At 36.4% G+C, this 17,828-nt stretch overlaps 1 protein-coding gene across 2 annotated transcripts in view; it reads right to left on the bottom strand.

Annotated features, from left to right (window-relative positions):
• LOC109093790 (neural-cadherin-like) overlaps nt 1-17,828 on the bottom strand; it is a 255,054-nt gene that overhangs the window by 38,438 nt on the left and 198,788 nt on the right. For both annotated transcript variants that reach the window (XM_042760623.1, XM_042760624.1), the window contains exons 24-28: nt 13,240-13,367; nt 8,277-8,404; nt 7,782-7,905; nt 2,306-2,486; nt 1,389-1,555 (exon numbers count right to left, since the gene is read on the bottom strand). In XM_042760623.1, the coding sequence (XP_042616557.1) occupies nt 1,389-1,555; nt 2,306-2,486; nt 7,782-7,905; nt 8,277-8,404; nt 13,240-13,367 (728 nt within the window). The remainder of the gene's footprint in view (nt 1-1,388; nt 1,556-2,305; nt 2,487-7,781; nt 7,906-8,276; nt 8,405-13,239; nt 13,368-17,828) is intronic.

The raw sequence follows: 17,828 nt of genomic DNA on the forward strand, positions 1-17,828 counted from the left end.
GCTAAGATAATTGAGAGGAGCACAGCAGGAGATTAAGTTTTAATCTTTTGCACTTGGGACAAAGGCAGCATCAGTTCCTGCACCGCTGCGCAGCCTCGGAAGAATCATAATACAAGCAGGTAATGAAATCTGTAGCCTGCCACTTTAGGGGATATAGAATGTCTTCTAGCCTGTCTCACAGACATATCTAATTCATGCCACAGATAAATCACCCACTATTTACATGGGAGAGAAAGAGAGACAGAAGAAAAGGAGAAGAGAGGGAGAGGGAGAGAAACAAAGCAGCAATCAGCAATCCGACTGCATCATCTTAAAGCAGGTGTTGAGAAAAAAAAGAAAAAAAAATGAGACAGCCTTGGAGTGAGAGGGTAGATGGCATGCATTCTGCAAGTGTATCAGCCGAATCGGGAGAGGCATACTAATGCCTCTATGATTAAACACAAACTCGTTGCTCCATTCTAATTCTCACATTGCACCGCTGTTGCAACAACGTACACAGGGTCTGGCAGATGGGCTGCTATTACAGAGCACATCAAGAACAAATAATCTTTATATGCTGGCGGTCGACGTTGCTAATTCGTTTTAAGGACATTTCATGAGCACAAATTTGTAGGGAAACAGAGGAGACATTATTAAAAAAAAAAAAAAAAATCACTTGGCAGGGTGTTGTCAAGGTGCTCAATATTTCTGGTATTATATCTAAGTTAATGTTCATTTATAAATATAATATTGTTCAAAGTTAATTTGTGTTCTTTCATGATAAATGAATGTTAATTTATACAAAATGTATTAGTATACAAAAGTTTGAGCTGTCTATCATCAAAAGAAAAATTAAGAAAGAAAAAAGAAATTGGCAGCACAACCATTTTCAATGTTGTTGATATATATATATATATATATATATATATATATATATATATATACACATGTGACACTGAAGACTGGAGTAATGGCTGTTGCAATATTAAAATAAATGCACCTTGGGTGAGCATGGGACTTCTTTAAAAACAAGATTAAAAACAAACAAAAAAGTACAATACGGTTTCAAATGGTTCATTTCTATACACATTAACTTTCAAAGGTTTGGGGATTGGTAAGGTTTTTGTACTTATATATATACCATAATCATAATCTTATATATATATCACAATCAGAATCAGAATTAGCTTTATTTTTAAAAACTGTATACACACACACACACACACACACACACACACACATATATATACATACAGGTATGTGAGGCTTCAGAAAAGAAAATTATTTTCGATAAGAACATGATAATAATAAATCTTTATCAGAAAAAAAACCTTGATAATGCATTTGCTATATTCAAGGGAAATGAAAGCATGAAAAAGAAAAAGAGAAATGCTTTCAAGAGCACTAACCTCCAGTTTGAGATATTCATTCTGTTCTTTGGACAGCAGGCTGAGGATAGAGCTGCTGTGTTTGCGTGTCCGGACCAGGACCTGAACCTGCGTGTGTCTGGCTGGAAGAGTGAAGGCCAGCTGAAAGTGTATATGACTCCTTCCATCAAAGGAATACTCAGGGACCTCTGTAAAACACACAAATGTGTTCTTCAGATGCAGTCCTTAAAAAGGAGGCATAAACAGTGAAAAACACAGTGTGAGAATATAACAGGATGTTCCAGTAGCGTTACATAAAGAAGCTCTACAAATTCATAACACTTCTGAATGCGATTTGTGCCAAGATTCGGCGTGCGTGAAATGCTGCCTGGGTGCTAACACTATCCCTCCTACACAGAGCAATTCAAAGATATTCACTGCCTCACTGAAAAGCTTTCACACACACACACACACACACACACACACACACACACACACACACACACACACACACACACACACACACACACACACACACACACACACACACACACCCACACCCACACCCACACCCACACACACACCTTTACTTAGCTATCTAAATGGGGACATTCCATAGGTGTAATGGTTTTTATACTGTACAAACTGTATTTTCTATTGCACTACACCTAAACCTACCCCTTATATGAAACTTTCTGCAGTTTTACAAAAAAAAAAAAAAAAAAACCTTTGTTTACTTTATTTGTATAACAGTTTTACAAATGAGGATGTCCCCAAAGGGAGGTTTTTGGAGATTTTGTCAGGTTTAGCTCACTTTTGGGTACAATTTTTACATCCATTCAGCCATTCTCTTTAGCAATGACTTATCTGCTTTATCTTTGAAAGCTCAGTCTCTCTCACATTCCACTTGTGGAAACAGACACGACTTGAAAACTTTGGAACAACTGCTGTGTAATTACCCTTTTCACACTGATGCCCGCTGTACCCAGGTATGCACTGACAGCTGAAGGAACCCCACTCTCCATGGCAGCGCCCCCGGGTCCCGCAGGAAGGAAAGCCCATGTTCACACAACTATTGTCCGTCATCAGACATCCCGGAGCACTGCCAGAGGAGTCAGCCGGTGAACTGAGGTCATAAAACTGAGAGAGAGAGAGAGAGAGAGAGAGAGAGAGAGAGAGAGAGAGAGAGAGTCAAAGTGAGGGTTGCAGACTTACAGAAGTCACAAAAACACTTGAGAGTAACAGAAATACAAGAGAGAGAGAGAGAGAGAGAGAGAGAGAGAATAAGCTTGTGGAAATAAAAATAGGCAGAAAATAATGCTCAGGATAGGCCAAACTGGGAGGCCTTGAAAAGATAAGAGATGAAAAGAGAAAGAACGTTTTATCTTATTTGTGCATTCACCTTTAATCCAGCCTGCCATAATGAATATTACCATGCTGGGCAGGCCACAGCCACTTAAAAAAAACAGGACTGCAGCACTCTGTATTAAAAGAATGGGGGAACCTTGAGGCCTTAAATTCTCTTCACAACAGAACAACCACGCACCACATTATATCAATTTTTCCTTTCATCTGATGACTCCCATTTATTCATGCCCACTTTTCCTAACAGTGTGTTTTTGAAGTGGCTGCAGCGTGAGTTTGAACCTGTGCAGGACCCAGTTGCACCTTGTACAGACAGAGAGCATGGCTAATTTACAAAGGAAGAAGTGAAATACAGTGTCTCCTGAGCCACAGTGTGGAAACATTGAACCTATAACACTTTCCACACATTGCATGACCAATAGATGACATTAATTACACAGAGAGAACAAAACAAACATACAGTTTACAATAAATCCTTCTGTGAATAGTAAAATTCAGCATTATTATATTTCTGAATAATGACAAGTTGTCCATTGTAACACTACAACTAACCAGTAACTCAAAAGTTTTTTTTTTCACTTATTTTATTTTTTTAAAGCACATCTTACCAGCAAACATACATTCATTCACATCCTTTTCTTCATTCTCTGAGACAGAAGTCTCCAAACTCATCCTTTTTTAATCATCCTACTACTTGTCCGCTTGATCCTATTCCATCTCATCTCCTTCAAGCCATTTCTCCTGCAGTTGTACCTGCACTCACTCGCATCATTAACACATCCCTTCACACTGGTGTTTTTCCCTCAGCATTTTGACAGGCTTGTATAACCCAACTACTTAAGAAACCCACCCTTAACCCATCTCTTAAAGAACTACAGACCGATTTCCCTTCTTCCTTTCATTGTAAATACATTGAACGAGCTGTGTTCAACCAATATTCTGCCTTTCTCACACAGAACAACCTTCTCGACAGCAACCAGTCTGGTTTCAGAAGTGGACATTCAACCAAGTTTGCCTTGCTCTCAGTTGTTGAAGAGCAGATTCTAAAACCAAATTCCAAATAATTATTTTGCTGGATCTGTCCACTGCTTTTGACACAGTTAACTACCAGATCCTCCTGTCAACCCTATTGGCAAATGGCATCTCAGGAACCGAACCCCAGTGGTTTGAGTCTTATCTCTCAGATAGGTCCTTCAAGGTATCTTGGAGAGGTGAGGTGTCCATGTCACAAAATCTAACTAATGGGGTGCCTCAGGGCTCTGTTCTTGGACCACTTCTCTTCTCTGTCTACATGGCACTACTAGGTTCTGTCATTCGGAAACATGGCTTTTCATATCACTGCTATGCAGATGACACTCATCTCTACCTATCATTCCATCCTGATGATGCGACGATAGCTGCTCACATCTCAGCTTGTCTAAAAGACATTTTTTGCTGGATGAAGGACCATCACCTTCGACTCAACCTTGCCAAGACAGAACTGCTTGTGGTTCCATCAAACCAATCGTTTCATTATAATTTCACCATCCAGTATAGGCACATCAACGATAACTCTTTCAAAAACAACCAGAAACCTATGATTGATGATCAGCTGACTTTCTCAAACCACATTGCTAAAACTGCCTGGTCCTGCAGATTTGCTTTATTCAACATTAAAAAGATAAGGCCCTTTCTTTCGGAACATGCTTCACAGCTCCTTGTTCAAGCTCTTGTTCTGTTCAGGCTGGATTATTGCAATGCTCTCTTGGCAGGTCTTCCAGCCAGTTCTATCAAACCATTACAATTAATCCTGAATGTGGCAGCAAGATTAATTTTTAACGAGCTGAAAAGAATGCACTTTACACCTCTATTTATCCATTTGCACTGGCTACCAATAGCTGCTCGTATAAAATTCAAGGTATTAATGTTTGCCTACAAACCACCACTGGCTCTGTACCCCTTTACCTAAATTAATTTCTTCAGACTTATGCGCCCTCTAGAAGCTTGCGTTCTGCAAGTAAACATCACTTTATTGTGTCATCCCAAAGATGCACACAATCACTTTCACAGACTTTTAAATTAAAGATTCCCTTCTGGTGGAATGACCTGCCCAACTCAATCCGAGCAGCTGAGTCCTTAGATATCTTCAAGAATCATCTAAAAACAAATCTCTTCCATCTTCATTTGACCTGACCCTCTGACTCTAGCACTCTCTATTCTAATTATATTCTTTAAAAAAAAAAAAAAAAAAAAAAAAAAAAAACAACAATGCCCCTTTTAGACTTGTACTCAATTTTTTTTACTAACAGCTTTTTCTTTATAAAAAATAAATAAATAAATAAAGGCATCTAACACTAGCTTGCTCTATTCTTATTTAATGTTATTGTATTTTTCTTTTTCATTTAACATTTGAAAGGATACTATGGCAAAGTTATTGCTTTCCTTATTCAAACTGATTTAATTTGATTTTTTTTCATGAATATATGGTTGACCTATGAAAGCTATATCATACACTTGGAAAATTATGAGCTATATCACTGCTTATCGACACTAGGGGTGTGACAATACAGAGATGAGACAAAATACAGATATTTGGTTCACTAGAACAAGACAATATTACATTTTTGTAATAACAAAATATTTGTCTTTTAATTACAAAAAGTAAAACAATGAAGTTGTATTTTGAAATATTTTAACTAATCTAGGGCTGTGCCTGTAACTAATGATTATTTCGGTAATCAAGTAATTTACTGATTATTTTGATAATTGAGTAATCTGATATTTTTTAGTAACACAAACAGACCTAAGTGAAAAACTGGCTTTAGTATGACTATTTATATATAAACTAAAGATGAGGCAATAATAATTGGCTCAAATAAAATATCAAAATCAAGTAATTACATGGTTTTATCGAACAACACTGTTAAAATACATAATGTAATATTCCTATACATAATATGAACATAACCATCTTAAAGTGGAAATGAAGCAGTCAATGGCAGTTGTCCACGGTAAGACTATAAGTTAACTGACTACTTCAAGCCGATGTTTCCTATATAGCTGTGCACATTTCCATTTCTCTAATGAAAGCTAAAATAATCACCTAGTATTTACATTTCATATTCATTTATTTGGTAAGATTTGATTCAATAAGCAGAACAATGTAAAGCCAGCACGTCATTGTCGCAAAACCATTTCAAGACCTTTCTGCATAGATATTTCCTTGGCAGTATTAATGAGAAAATTACTGGCTGACTGTGCATTCTTCCTGGAAACTCTCCTTCTTGTCCCCTTGACTTCATACATTGTACTACGATTTGCATTGTTAGCTGTAAGTTTGTGTTGCACACGTAATGAATGTTAGCATTGCCTGTGTTGTCTGCCTGAAACCATCTCCTGTACACTGGTATGCTTTGTGACTCATTGATTTAATTCAAGAATCAGACTGACCCCAAACTTTTGAACAGTAGTGTATGCAACATTGTTTTGTTGTGTCTGCTGTTGTATAACAATACCCTGCATTGTTTTATTTTAGTTAAAGTCTCTCTTGGAGTAGTAGTATCTATGATTTTTACTTCTACTGCTGGGTTAGCCATACAGCTGCACAATGATGAGTTTAGTTTCTAATGAGGTATATTTTGTAAAACTTTCATTCTGACCATTAGAATCATTGTCCGGTGACGAATGCAACTTGCCTTTCTTGCTCTAGAGTGACTTTTTCATAGTTGGAGCTGAATGACCCATTAGAGACGGTAGTCAGATGATGTCTCACTTTATATTTTGATTTGCTGTGTTTTTTTTTGTGTGTGTATGTGTACACCTCTAAACATTCAGCCTTTCCACTGTAAGGTTTCCGAGTTGTTTGGTTTATTCTTTTCCTTAAGTCTGGTTTTACTAAAGGATTATACAGTACTTTCTTTTTTTATGAATTCATGGCTCAAGTAAACCTGTGTGACCTTTTAAGTAACGTACTGCAGTTCCCTGGATGTACCTCCCAAAGTGGCTCAGTAAATGGCATAATATCCTTAAATCTTAAAACCACTTTTCCATGCACCCCATAACACTGTGTATTTGCCACCAAAAAGCCTACTCAGAATTCTCACAGGTCACTAACAGGGAGAGAGCAAAAGTAAGTAAACTGGTTGAGAAAAGAGAGTGGGCAGAAGAGAGTTTAAAATAGCAATTCTACCTCTGTACTTCCTCCTCTAACAGTCTATAACCTGCTCTCCAGTCAAGCACCAGTAGCCTAAGTGAACACTTCTCTGATGTTTCTTTGTGTCTGGCAACCACTGGTTAAGTGTTTTAGATTTAAGAACCTTCAGTTGAGTCATAATTTTACAATGAGAAACAAATAGTCACCCACTGTAACAAACCTTGACATAACGTGGGGTGAGATCACAGATCGGCATACAAGACTATGGACAGTGGCACGGCCGATTATACCTCACTTCAAATAACACTTGATGGAAAGAGGAAGTGTGAACTAGGCAGTACACAGGTTACAATCAAATATCCTTCAGCAGCTAAATGGTTAAAAGTACATATTCTCACAAAACTATGCTGGGAAATGTATTAGCAAAATCTATGGCTGGTATATTTGTTCCAAAAACACTGAAAACTGACAGTAGATGCAACCCTAAGAGGTCATTATTATTATTATTATTATTATTTTGTTCTGTCTTTGCTCATCTTAAAAGGGACAGCATACAAATACTGTTCTTTTTAAACTGTTCATCATCAAGAATCCTGAAAAAAATGTAGCATTGTTTCCACAAAAAAGTTTAAGCAGGACAACTGTTATCAGCACTGATAAATTCTTAAAATAGGCTTTTGTCAAATCAAGAACAGCCAGAGAGAAAAACTGTCATACACCAGTGTCATAATTGTGACAAATAAATAAATAAATAAATAAATAAATAAATAAATAAATAAATAAATAAATAAAATAATAATAAGGCATGGCCTCATATGAATCCTGTAGATCATATAAAAATAAAAAGACTCATCTCTGTTACAGGACTTTGCATAATAAAGCTTTTTTATCTTGTTAAAGATTTTTCTGTCTGTACTGATATGCATGCATTTCCTCACCTTGCTGTCCACAATGAGGTTTCGGATACAGCCAGTAAAGTGCTTGTGTTGTAGCTGTGGGTAGATATATGGCAGGTTCTCATTCACTCCTCCTAGCTGAAGCACCTGTGTCATGTTCAGATGCCTGAAAGCACATCAGAAAAGGTCATTACCCTAGCCACGTTATATTCTCTGCCACGAGCTACTAATGTGCTGTATGCTATGGAGAGGTCATTTTCCTCTAGAGATTCACTCTGATAATTCATTTGACCTTTTAGATTGAGACCTTTGTGTAATTATAAATATTTCAAGACATTAGTGAGTCCATAATTGGCATGAGTCCCATATGTAGAGTGAGAAAGAGGAGGGTAATAATTGTTTCATTGACTCGTCCACTGTGTCCTGCTATCATGGTGGAAGAATGATTTGTTTTTTAATGATTCATCAGGGTCAAAATTTTAACATTTCAAACAATTATGCATTGGTGTCTAAAGAGACATGAAGGAAGTGATTTACTTGTCCATGTTCGGTGTGACGCCAGTAACTTCACATGAAGTGTGGTCTTCAGTAGTTAGCCAGCTGCCCACTCCCTCCATCTCCATGATAGTGGCTCCTGCACAGCGGTCGAGTGTAAAACGAACCTCCTGAAGAAGAAATGTGTGGGGAAACGTGTTATTTTTTTTTTTTTGAGTTAAATTTAACTTCAGCAAAAACACTGTTGAAAATAGAATGAAAGAAATCAATTGGCAGAAGAGGTACAGTGTGTACTGCAAAATGTAGAATGTAAAAATTTATTGGCTTGATTAATTTTTTGGGGGTCTCTGAGATTGCAAACAGAAACGTAACATTTAAGTCCTAAGGATTAGCCAGATACAGTACTTCAACATTAGGTACATATTTCAAGCTTTGTCCTTGGGTCTGAGACCACATACAAAGATGAGGTTTGTTATACACACATACACTGACAGACATATGCAGAAATACCATAAAACATGGATACAAGGATAATTCACTCAAAATGAAAATTATGTCATTATTTACTAATCCTCATATTGTTCCAAACTTCTAACCCAAGTCTTCTGAAGCTCAAATGTGCTTGCTTGATGTGAGAACCAATGAGGTTTGTTCTCATACATAGGGTTGAGTTACCAATGACCATATTTGATATGCTCTGTATGTTGATCAATGTTTATATGTGAATAAAATCCTAAATTAAATCTGTTCATCATATAAACCAACCATGTCTCTATAGAAGACTTGGATTAAACTGCTTGATTAATATCAGGGTTCCCACTCTTTCATGAACACCAGATTCAAGCACTTTCAGGGACTTTTTAAAGCACCATTTATTTTATATCAAGCACCTATCAAATTCACACCCCAGCATATGAAGCATCATGAAAGACTTATAGTACTTAACATTTCACTTACACTTAACATTTACATTAAAATTTTCAGAGAAATTAGGTTTTGAATGTGTAGGTTTCATACATTTAGACCATTTTGAGCAGTTGGGTTCAAAGGAATTTAATATCAAATAATGATAAAAGTATATATTCTCGCATCTAACTGGCTTTTGCCGTAATTCTTGTAAAATATTTACATTTGAAAGAATTTCTCAATTTTTTTATTAATAAAAAGTGGTTAAAGGCTCTACGCTTACTTTTCTAATAATAAATAAATAAATAAATATGAGCACAGTCAAAAATTTCAGGAGCACCTTCTAATCAATAATCAAAAATTCTGATCAAATATTAGGCTTCCCATTACAAGATGATATTTGACTCCTTAAAGTGATTCACAGGGAATTTTGTTTTTACACCTTTGTAATGGCATTTTTCTAAAGTATGTCATCTTTTATGTAAAATTCAAATAAGTGTAAAATAAGAATAAGTTGCCAATCAAATGAAATCAGTAATAAAATATATATATATATATATATATATATATATATATATATATATATATATATATATATATATATATATATATATATATATATATATATATATATATTTGTACTACAGAGGTGGCACAGAAGAACACAAAAGCGGCTTGTAGGTGTATTTTCAGACTATAGATCCCCTAAAAAAAAAAAACTACTCATCCCCCCTAAAATTTAGCGATTAGCTCCATAAACTGTATACGAATTCGTGATCACATCAGTCCCCTTCAAATTTCATATAAAAAACGGTGGCAGACTTCGATTGGCTCCTCCCCGTCTTTCAACGCGTTCTTTTTCAATCTGCATTCTGCAGCCCGCGGCCACGCAGAGCGAGAAACAGAGGACAATTGTGTGTGTTTAACGATAGATTGTTATAATATCTGCATCTGTACAGTTCTGCTCTTTGTCATAAATACAGTTTACAAAATATCAATCAGTTCCCCATCTACTGTAGCTTAGGTTTTTCGCAGCATTTATCCCTCATCACACCACAGCTGTTTCCTCCAGTGAAAATTAAGCACATACCTGTATGAACACAAATTTTATAAAACAATCATGTTGCCATTTTCATTTGAAAATGTAACTTTCAATGTAAAACATTTTCCAGTGCATGTAGCAAAGAGGTTTACATACTTGAGTTAAGGAAAGAGGGTTGTACTATAAATGCAAACAGTAAAATTTTGTGTGTGTACAGTAAACAGGTGTGTGTGTGTGTGTGTGTGTGTATTCGGCTTATTCAGTTATATGTTATACCTATCTATGCATTACATTTGGTATATAAATTAAGCATACCATCCCTATTAGTCAAACATTTTTTATTTTATTATACATATATATATATATATACACACACACACACACACACACACACACACATATCTATATATATATATATATATATATATATATATATATATATATATATATATATATATATATATATATATTCCATGGTTCCACAGTTCCATATTAATGCACTGCTTTAATTGATTACTTTAACTGACCAACACACATCACTCGCCTCGCACACACAGTGAGAGAGAGAGAGAGAGAAAGAGAGAGAGAGAGAGAAAGAGAGAGAGAGAGATCGCAGATTGCGCTGTACACACACATAAACTTGCTGTCAACACTTCCCCACGATTTTTATTAATAAAATAGCCTAGAGACTAGATCACTATTATATTCCTCAGCAACGATGGTAAAATGGCTGTTTTTGAAGTAATTGTTTGTAGAGAGAGAGCTGTCTCACCACTGTCATCTCTATCTTGAACGATAATTAATTGAAATACATGCTATAATTCATTCTGATAAATGTGAACTTACGCACTATTTCATCTCTGTGTCTGATTTGAAACTGGCAGAGTGCTAGAGCTAACATGCTGTAACATGAAAATAACCCAATATTTTTTACCCATTTGGTCAAATATTGCGCTGTAAAGAGCAATACTAATTTTAACTTGTCTATAACTTGGCAAATGACCATGGAATAAGCAGGATAATCAACAGCTAGCCATGCATTAAAGGATTTTAAATGCACTTTGCGGAGGCAACCACACCCTCCGCTTTGCATCGGCTGTTGTGCTTCCACGTTGTGCATTAAAAACCCTTTAATGCATGCTAGCCATTGATTATCCCTTACATATATATTATACCCTCATTGGGGGCCCCCTAAAATGAAAATCCTTGAATCGCCCCTGAATGAGAGGATTTGTGAGATTGCAGAACTCAGCACACCTTTGAAGCTTCCATGAGCGCAAACACAAATATGCTGATCGGATCTCGGAATTTTTTTTTTTTTCATAGTCGCATGCAGTAGTTTTCAGTCGCAAATGCACTGCTTCTCCATAGGTTCATGCAGGGCTGTGCATCAGTTCACATGCTAAGTTTTTTTTTTTCTCACCCCCAATCATAAGCGCCATTTCGTTTTGTCTTTGACAGTGCATATAGGACAATTTTTGAAATAGCACCATTCTACCAAAAAACAAAATTGATTTCAAATTTAATTCAAGCACTTTCAAGGACTTATATTTGTTTTCAAGTACTTTCCAGGCCTTGAATCCATGTGTCTGATATTCAAGTACTTTCAAGTTATTTCAAGAAGTATGGGAATCCTGTAATATGGATAATTTTACAATGTCTTTATGATTTTTTAAAAGCATACATTTTTGGTGGAATGGACTTCCAATGGAGGGACAAAAATCTCAGGTTTCATAAAAAATATCTTTATTTGTGTTTTGAAGATGAACAAAAGTCTTATGGGTTTGGAATGACTGAGGGTGAATAAATGATGACAGCTTTTTTATTTCCCATCCCATCAATGCACCTCGACAATACTACCAGATATTAAAGTCATTCTGAACACAACACACAGAAATGTGTGCCATGCATTATAAATGAAAACATTAAGCATTCTAAAATCGTCTCAAAATAACAAACATTTGATATCCTGAAGCTAAAAAATCAGAGTCTGTGACCATCATACACTATGTGATTTTCTGTGAAATCTGTTAATTACAACAGACCAAAATCTGTAGACTGATTCTGACTTTCAGTAAATCGGGGCAAAAATCTGGGCAAAAGCCATGTAGTGTATTCCAGCCTTAATTGTCTCCTTATACAGACACATAAGTCAAGAGCTCTTTCTCTCTGAAATCTTCAATGTTGGAAGAAGCAACAAACACAAAAAAGGCTGTTTCCACACACTTCAACCTCTTTCTCCACTCTCTGTAGAGGCTAAACCCTCAGGCGTGGTAATATTTAACACATAGCATGTCAAGATGCTAAAAGCTACCACAGTAAAGACAGTTTGCTGTTTGAGATTCAGATTTATTTTGGCTTCAAATACACCGTGTGCTGTCATAGACAGCAGTCTGCGTGTTTATTGGTAATAAAACATGAAGAACTTTTATAGCTATAGGCATTATAAAATTAAGAGTCGCTATGAAAAAAAATAAAAACACTGATTTCGGCATAGAGGACGGCTTCATTTGAATTCACAAATCATGGAGAATGACATTCTGTATTATTTGCATGTCCATGACAGCGCCCAGTGTATTGGTAACCAAAAGAAATCTGAATCTCAAACCTCAAACAATCTTTACTGCAGTCTAAAAGCTCCAACCTGCAATGTTCCTTTCACACCCAGCATTTTTGTAAATTGAAAAATAAGCATTAGAATTTCAAGCAATTTCAGACCGACCCTAAGGCAAACCGCAACACGGCAAGACTACATGCCAGTGCTACTACAGAGTCTAGCATCAACGGAGAAGCCGCTGAATCCGAAACAGCCCTGGCAACACTGAATACAAATTAGCAGACTATACAATGTCTGGGATCAAGTAAACCCTGGTTAACAGCTGTGACTACAGCTCTACTTTCCCTTTCGGAATGTGAAGATGATTTCAGAAGAGATAAGTAAGACTTTGACTTGTACAAAAGTGCTGAGGTGTATTACTGGAGGAAGCTGGCAGGGAGAGAAGGGCCTCGGCTCGATTGGTCTCAGCAGTCAGTCGCCCACTAACGGCGAACACTTACTTTGCTGTTGCTCCTCACGTCCAGTCTGTGCCACCGTCTGTCCGCTACATTCACGTTGCCCGGCAACTGCAGGACCAATGTACCCGAGCCGTGGTTAATTTTCAGGGTGGGGGTGCCGTCGATCAGTTCTGAGAGAGAGGGACAGCGACAGACAGAGAGAGAGAGAAGAACAAAGGGTAGATGGTTGGATGGTTAAAACACGGACACAAAAAAATGAAGAAGTGGAGGACAGTTGTAAAGACTCAACCTAGAGCATAAACCCCATAAAAAACTACATATTGAAAGCATTATATAAACTCAACTAGCAGCAAGCTTTTAACTAACAAATGTATCACATAAACTACCACTTTATTTCACATTAATGGGTCAAGCAAGCACTGCAGAGCCTGCCTCAATTACAATTATATCATCCTCTGGCATCATAGGAAAAGATCATTAGACAAAGTTCTTCTTTTTGTCTGAGTTAGTCGATTGTCAAATTAAAAATTAACGAACCAGGTAGACTCCCTTAAGCTTTGTATAATCTGACAGTGATAAGAAACATACAGGAAGAAACGCCTCCAACTAAATTCAAATTTGTCAGCAAGGTCTTTGCTGTTAAATAAGCCCACCGTGCCCATTTTGGCTGACATATCTGTCTGTCTTGTCTCACCAAATCGCTTCTTCAATAGGTTTCCAAATTATCCCTCTATATTTTTTGTCATCTTGATTTCTCCCTTTGATGCTGTACTTTTTTCATTCATGTAAATAACACACACTTCCTCTCAGCTCAGCCATGTTGCACTGTCTGGTGCTCTCGGTCTGCTAACTGTGAAACTGAACTTTCACTGGGTACAGTGTTTTCATTTTTTTCTGTATAGGAGGTAAGATGAACTGCAATTTAGCAACACTAGATGCTTCTCAAAACACATGTACCCACTTTATTAGCTCAAATCAAATGATTGACTCTCCAGACAGATTGTCCTGGCTAATTCTCTCACACCGTCATTAAAACTGGCTGATTTATGTTGTCCATCTGTGCTTTATTCTTGCTGTCACTCTGTTTCTCCTATTATTTCTTGCACAGAATGTTTCAGATAGTGAATGTCTTCCATCATCCTCCTGTTTTAACCCATTCAAGCAACTCATAAATGCTGAGGGACTCTGTCTCGCTCTCTCGGTTGCTGAAACACAAATAGAGTAATGATATGAGTAATGGCTCAGAAGTATGGTTTAATAAAATTGCTCTGCACTTTGCAGGTGTTAAGTATTACTCTTGTTAGTAACTGTATATGTGGTTTAAAATGTGATAATTTATTATTGTGATGCACAGCTGAATTATGAGCAACTAATCCATTCTCTTTTAAAAAATTAATCTGAATTAAGAGCTTGTGCCTTCTAGATTCTTTATGTTCATATGAAAGACTGTGTGTGTGTGTGTGTGTGTGTGTGTGTAAATTTGTCAAACAAGACTGGAGTAATGGCTGACAATTCAGCTTTGCCATCACAGGAATAAATTGCATTTTAAACCATATTCAAGCATATTTCACACTACAGATTTAGTATTTCATATTAGTGTTTTACTGCATTTTTTATCAAATAAATGCATGTATCTGATAAGGGAGACTTGGGAGTAAATGTTTTGTTTGAGTGTCTTTTTAATATTTTTACAATAATCTACAAATTACTTATAAAACCTACTACTTATCCATGAACTTTATTGTTTTATGTAATGCATTTGTGATAATCAAGATGACTTGTTCACAGCATTTATTGCCACCATTTCATTTTAAGCATTTTAACTCACAGGAATTAAAGGAATTTGAAACATGGGTATTAACAAATTACATTACACATAGCCTTTAAACATTAACAAATATATAAAACAGCCTTACAACTATAAAAACATGACAATGAGCTTGTGTGTGTGTGTGTGTGTGTGTGTGTGTGTGTGTGTGTGCATGCTTGTGTTAATTACTCTCAATTGTATCAAATGCCAGTCTATACAAAGTGTCATTTTAGGCATATTGTGTGTCAAGCAGATGTAACTTATCCCTCCCTGTCTGCTCAGCAATGATATTTCAAATTTCACAAATTGGAACAAAAAAAAAAAAAAAAAACTTTATTAACTCACCCTTTTGGTACTGCAAATGCTTTTATATTTTTACAGAGAGACTTCATGCCATGATTCAAACAGTTAATTGAAATAACTATATAAACTTCTCAAAGTTTCTTAAACTGTTCCTATCTTGGCGGATTCCGATGGTCTCATTGAATTCTCTCTCATCCTATTTCTCTGTAGATGTCTCCAGACTAACTCCCGATGGGATCAGAGTGTTGAGCTGGAGATAACAGTGAACAAGCTAGGTGTGGAGCAGAGCTGCTGTAATCTGGGCTGAGAAGCCCTTTTCAGAGTGAAGCCCCTGAGAATGGAGCACCTCCCTCCTACACCGACACTGTCCCCAATCCTGTCCCAGACATGAAGCACTGGCAGCTGAGAGCAAAACCATGTCTTCTTGGGCTGATATGACATTTTAGGAGGAGTGCAGATGAAGTGGGATTGAGAAAGGAAGGGCAACAGGAATAAAAATGAGAGATGGAAAAGTTTCAAGTCTGAGGTTTGAAACGAAGGGAAGTAATAAAGGTGTCTCTGTAAGACAGACAGAAAGAGGATGCAACTATTGGAAGCTTCTAAAGGGTGTGACACACCGAGCTGATCGTAGGTCACCTGAGAATTTCTGTCAGCTCAGTTTTCAAGGTGTTACACACCATCGGCACTAGTTGGACCCCGTCGATGGCTTTTGGGCCAAGTGAGCAAGTAAAATCAGTGTTGGGCAATTGGTAAGACAGATCACTCTGATTGGCCGTTCAGCTTAGCAAACCTCTGCACAAGAAGAAAAGCGAAAGTGATAAAAGCGAGCAATTGCTAAAATGACTAATTTTACGTAATCATAACTAAGCATTCCAATAGACCTAAGTAAGTTTAGATGCCATATTGAATTTAACATGGATTTGAGGGATAAAATCCATGTTAAATTTGGTGTGTCACAGCCTTAATACAAAGATGAAAACCAGGGTGAGAGAAAGGGAGCGTAAAAGCAGGGTAAGTGGGTACACTGTTTCCTCTGGACTGCTGGCCAGCACTTTCCATATTACATATGTAAATGTCTTACTCCGAGAACACACTCTGTATATGTAATTAGGCTGCAACATGTTTTTGCTCTCAGAAATGATCCCTCTGTAGTCACAGGGGGTCACCTATGCTCTCTGCTCCTCATCCCTAATTCATGCTGGTCTCCCTGTGACATCACTGCACATTAATCCATCTTTCAGTGAGAGGGAAGATGAAGGGAGGCTGACCTCCTCCCTTCAGACCCCCAAAAATGCATTTCCCCTTTTAAGCATGAGAAATGGCCTCTCTTTGCGGGTCCTAAGGGACGAGCAGGAGGGCTGGTGGCATAATGACCTTGACAACCCCACCCAGTGGCCCTCCCATCAGTGGCTCAGCAAATGAGCTGAAATAGTGTACGTTGAAAGGGATATTTGAGAGCTGCTGTGGCATGATGAGTCTGAGAGGGTTCACTGTAAACCAGGTTTCTGTAAATTGACCGTAATGGGGGCATTACAAACTCTGGGTGTAACTGTATCTCTGTGCTCACTTTCATCTGCCAGACGCTCCTTCTGAGTGTGTGTGCAAAAACTCACAAACACATTCACAAACACCTCAAAGTTCTTAAAAAATAAAATAAATAAATAAAAATAAAATAAAAACACAGCAATACATTACATTCAAAACACTGTTTTTTTTATTTCATGATAATTTTTATTTAACTGATAATGAAAATGAACACAAACTTTAATCACACATTTAGTTATGATAATTTGATTTATATTTTTAGTACCCTATCTATCATTAATTTTGACAGATATTGAGAAATATTGATTATACAAGTGCACAAACACATACACAGCCTTTCAAAAGATTGAAGTCAGTAAGATTTTTTTTTGAAAGAAACATGCTCAACAAGGCTGTATTTATTTGATCAAAAATACAGTAATACTGTTAAGTATTATTCCAACTGAAAATTAACAGCATTTTTTAAGTTAAAAATAACAACATTTATTTGAAATAGAAATTTTTGCTGATGTTATAATTACCTTTATGTTCTTCATTCTCACTTTTGATCAACTGAATGTGTCCCTGCTGAAAATAAGTATTAATTTCTTAAAAAAAAAAAATGGAACCCATTCTACAGAATTGGGTCATAGTTGGAAACATCTTGAACAACAACAACAACAAAAACAACAACAACAACAATAATAATAATAATAATTTTCCAAATATTTTGTTGAATGCAAATTGTATAATTAACAATGTACACATTTCTATTAATTGTGCAGTTAATTCTTATAATTTATTTTCAAAAAGTTAAGATCAATTAAGATTTTGTTTACATCTAGCTTGTAAATATATTTTTTTGCTATTTTATTAAAAAGTTTACAATTTTGTACAAAAATTTCCCCCAAATAAAGGATTATGTGTTCAATTTTGTCACTACCAAAACAATGATGACATGTTTCGGTCGTGACTGTTACAGTAGAGAAAATTT

Source organism: Cyprinus carpio, chromosome A7, assembly GCF_018340385.1.
Source record: "Cyprinus carpio isolate SPL01 chromosome A7, ASM1834038v1, whole genome shotgun sequence".
Lineage (NCBI taxonomy): Eukaryota > Metazoa > Chordata > Actinopteri > Cypriniformes > Cyprinidae > Cyprinus > Cyprinus carpio.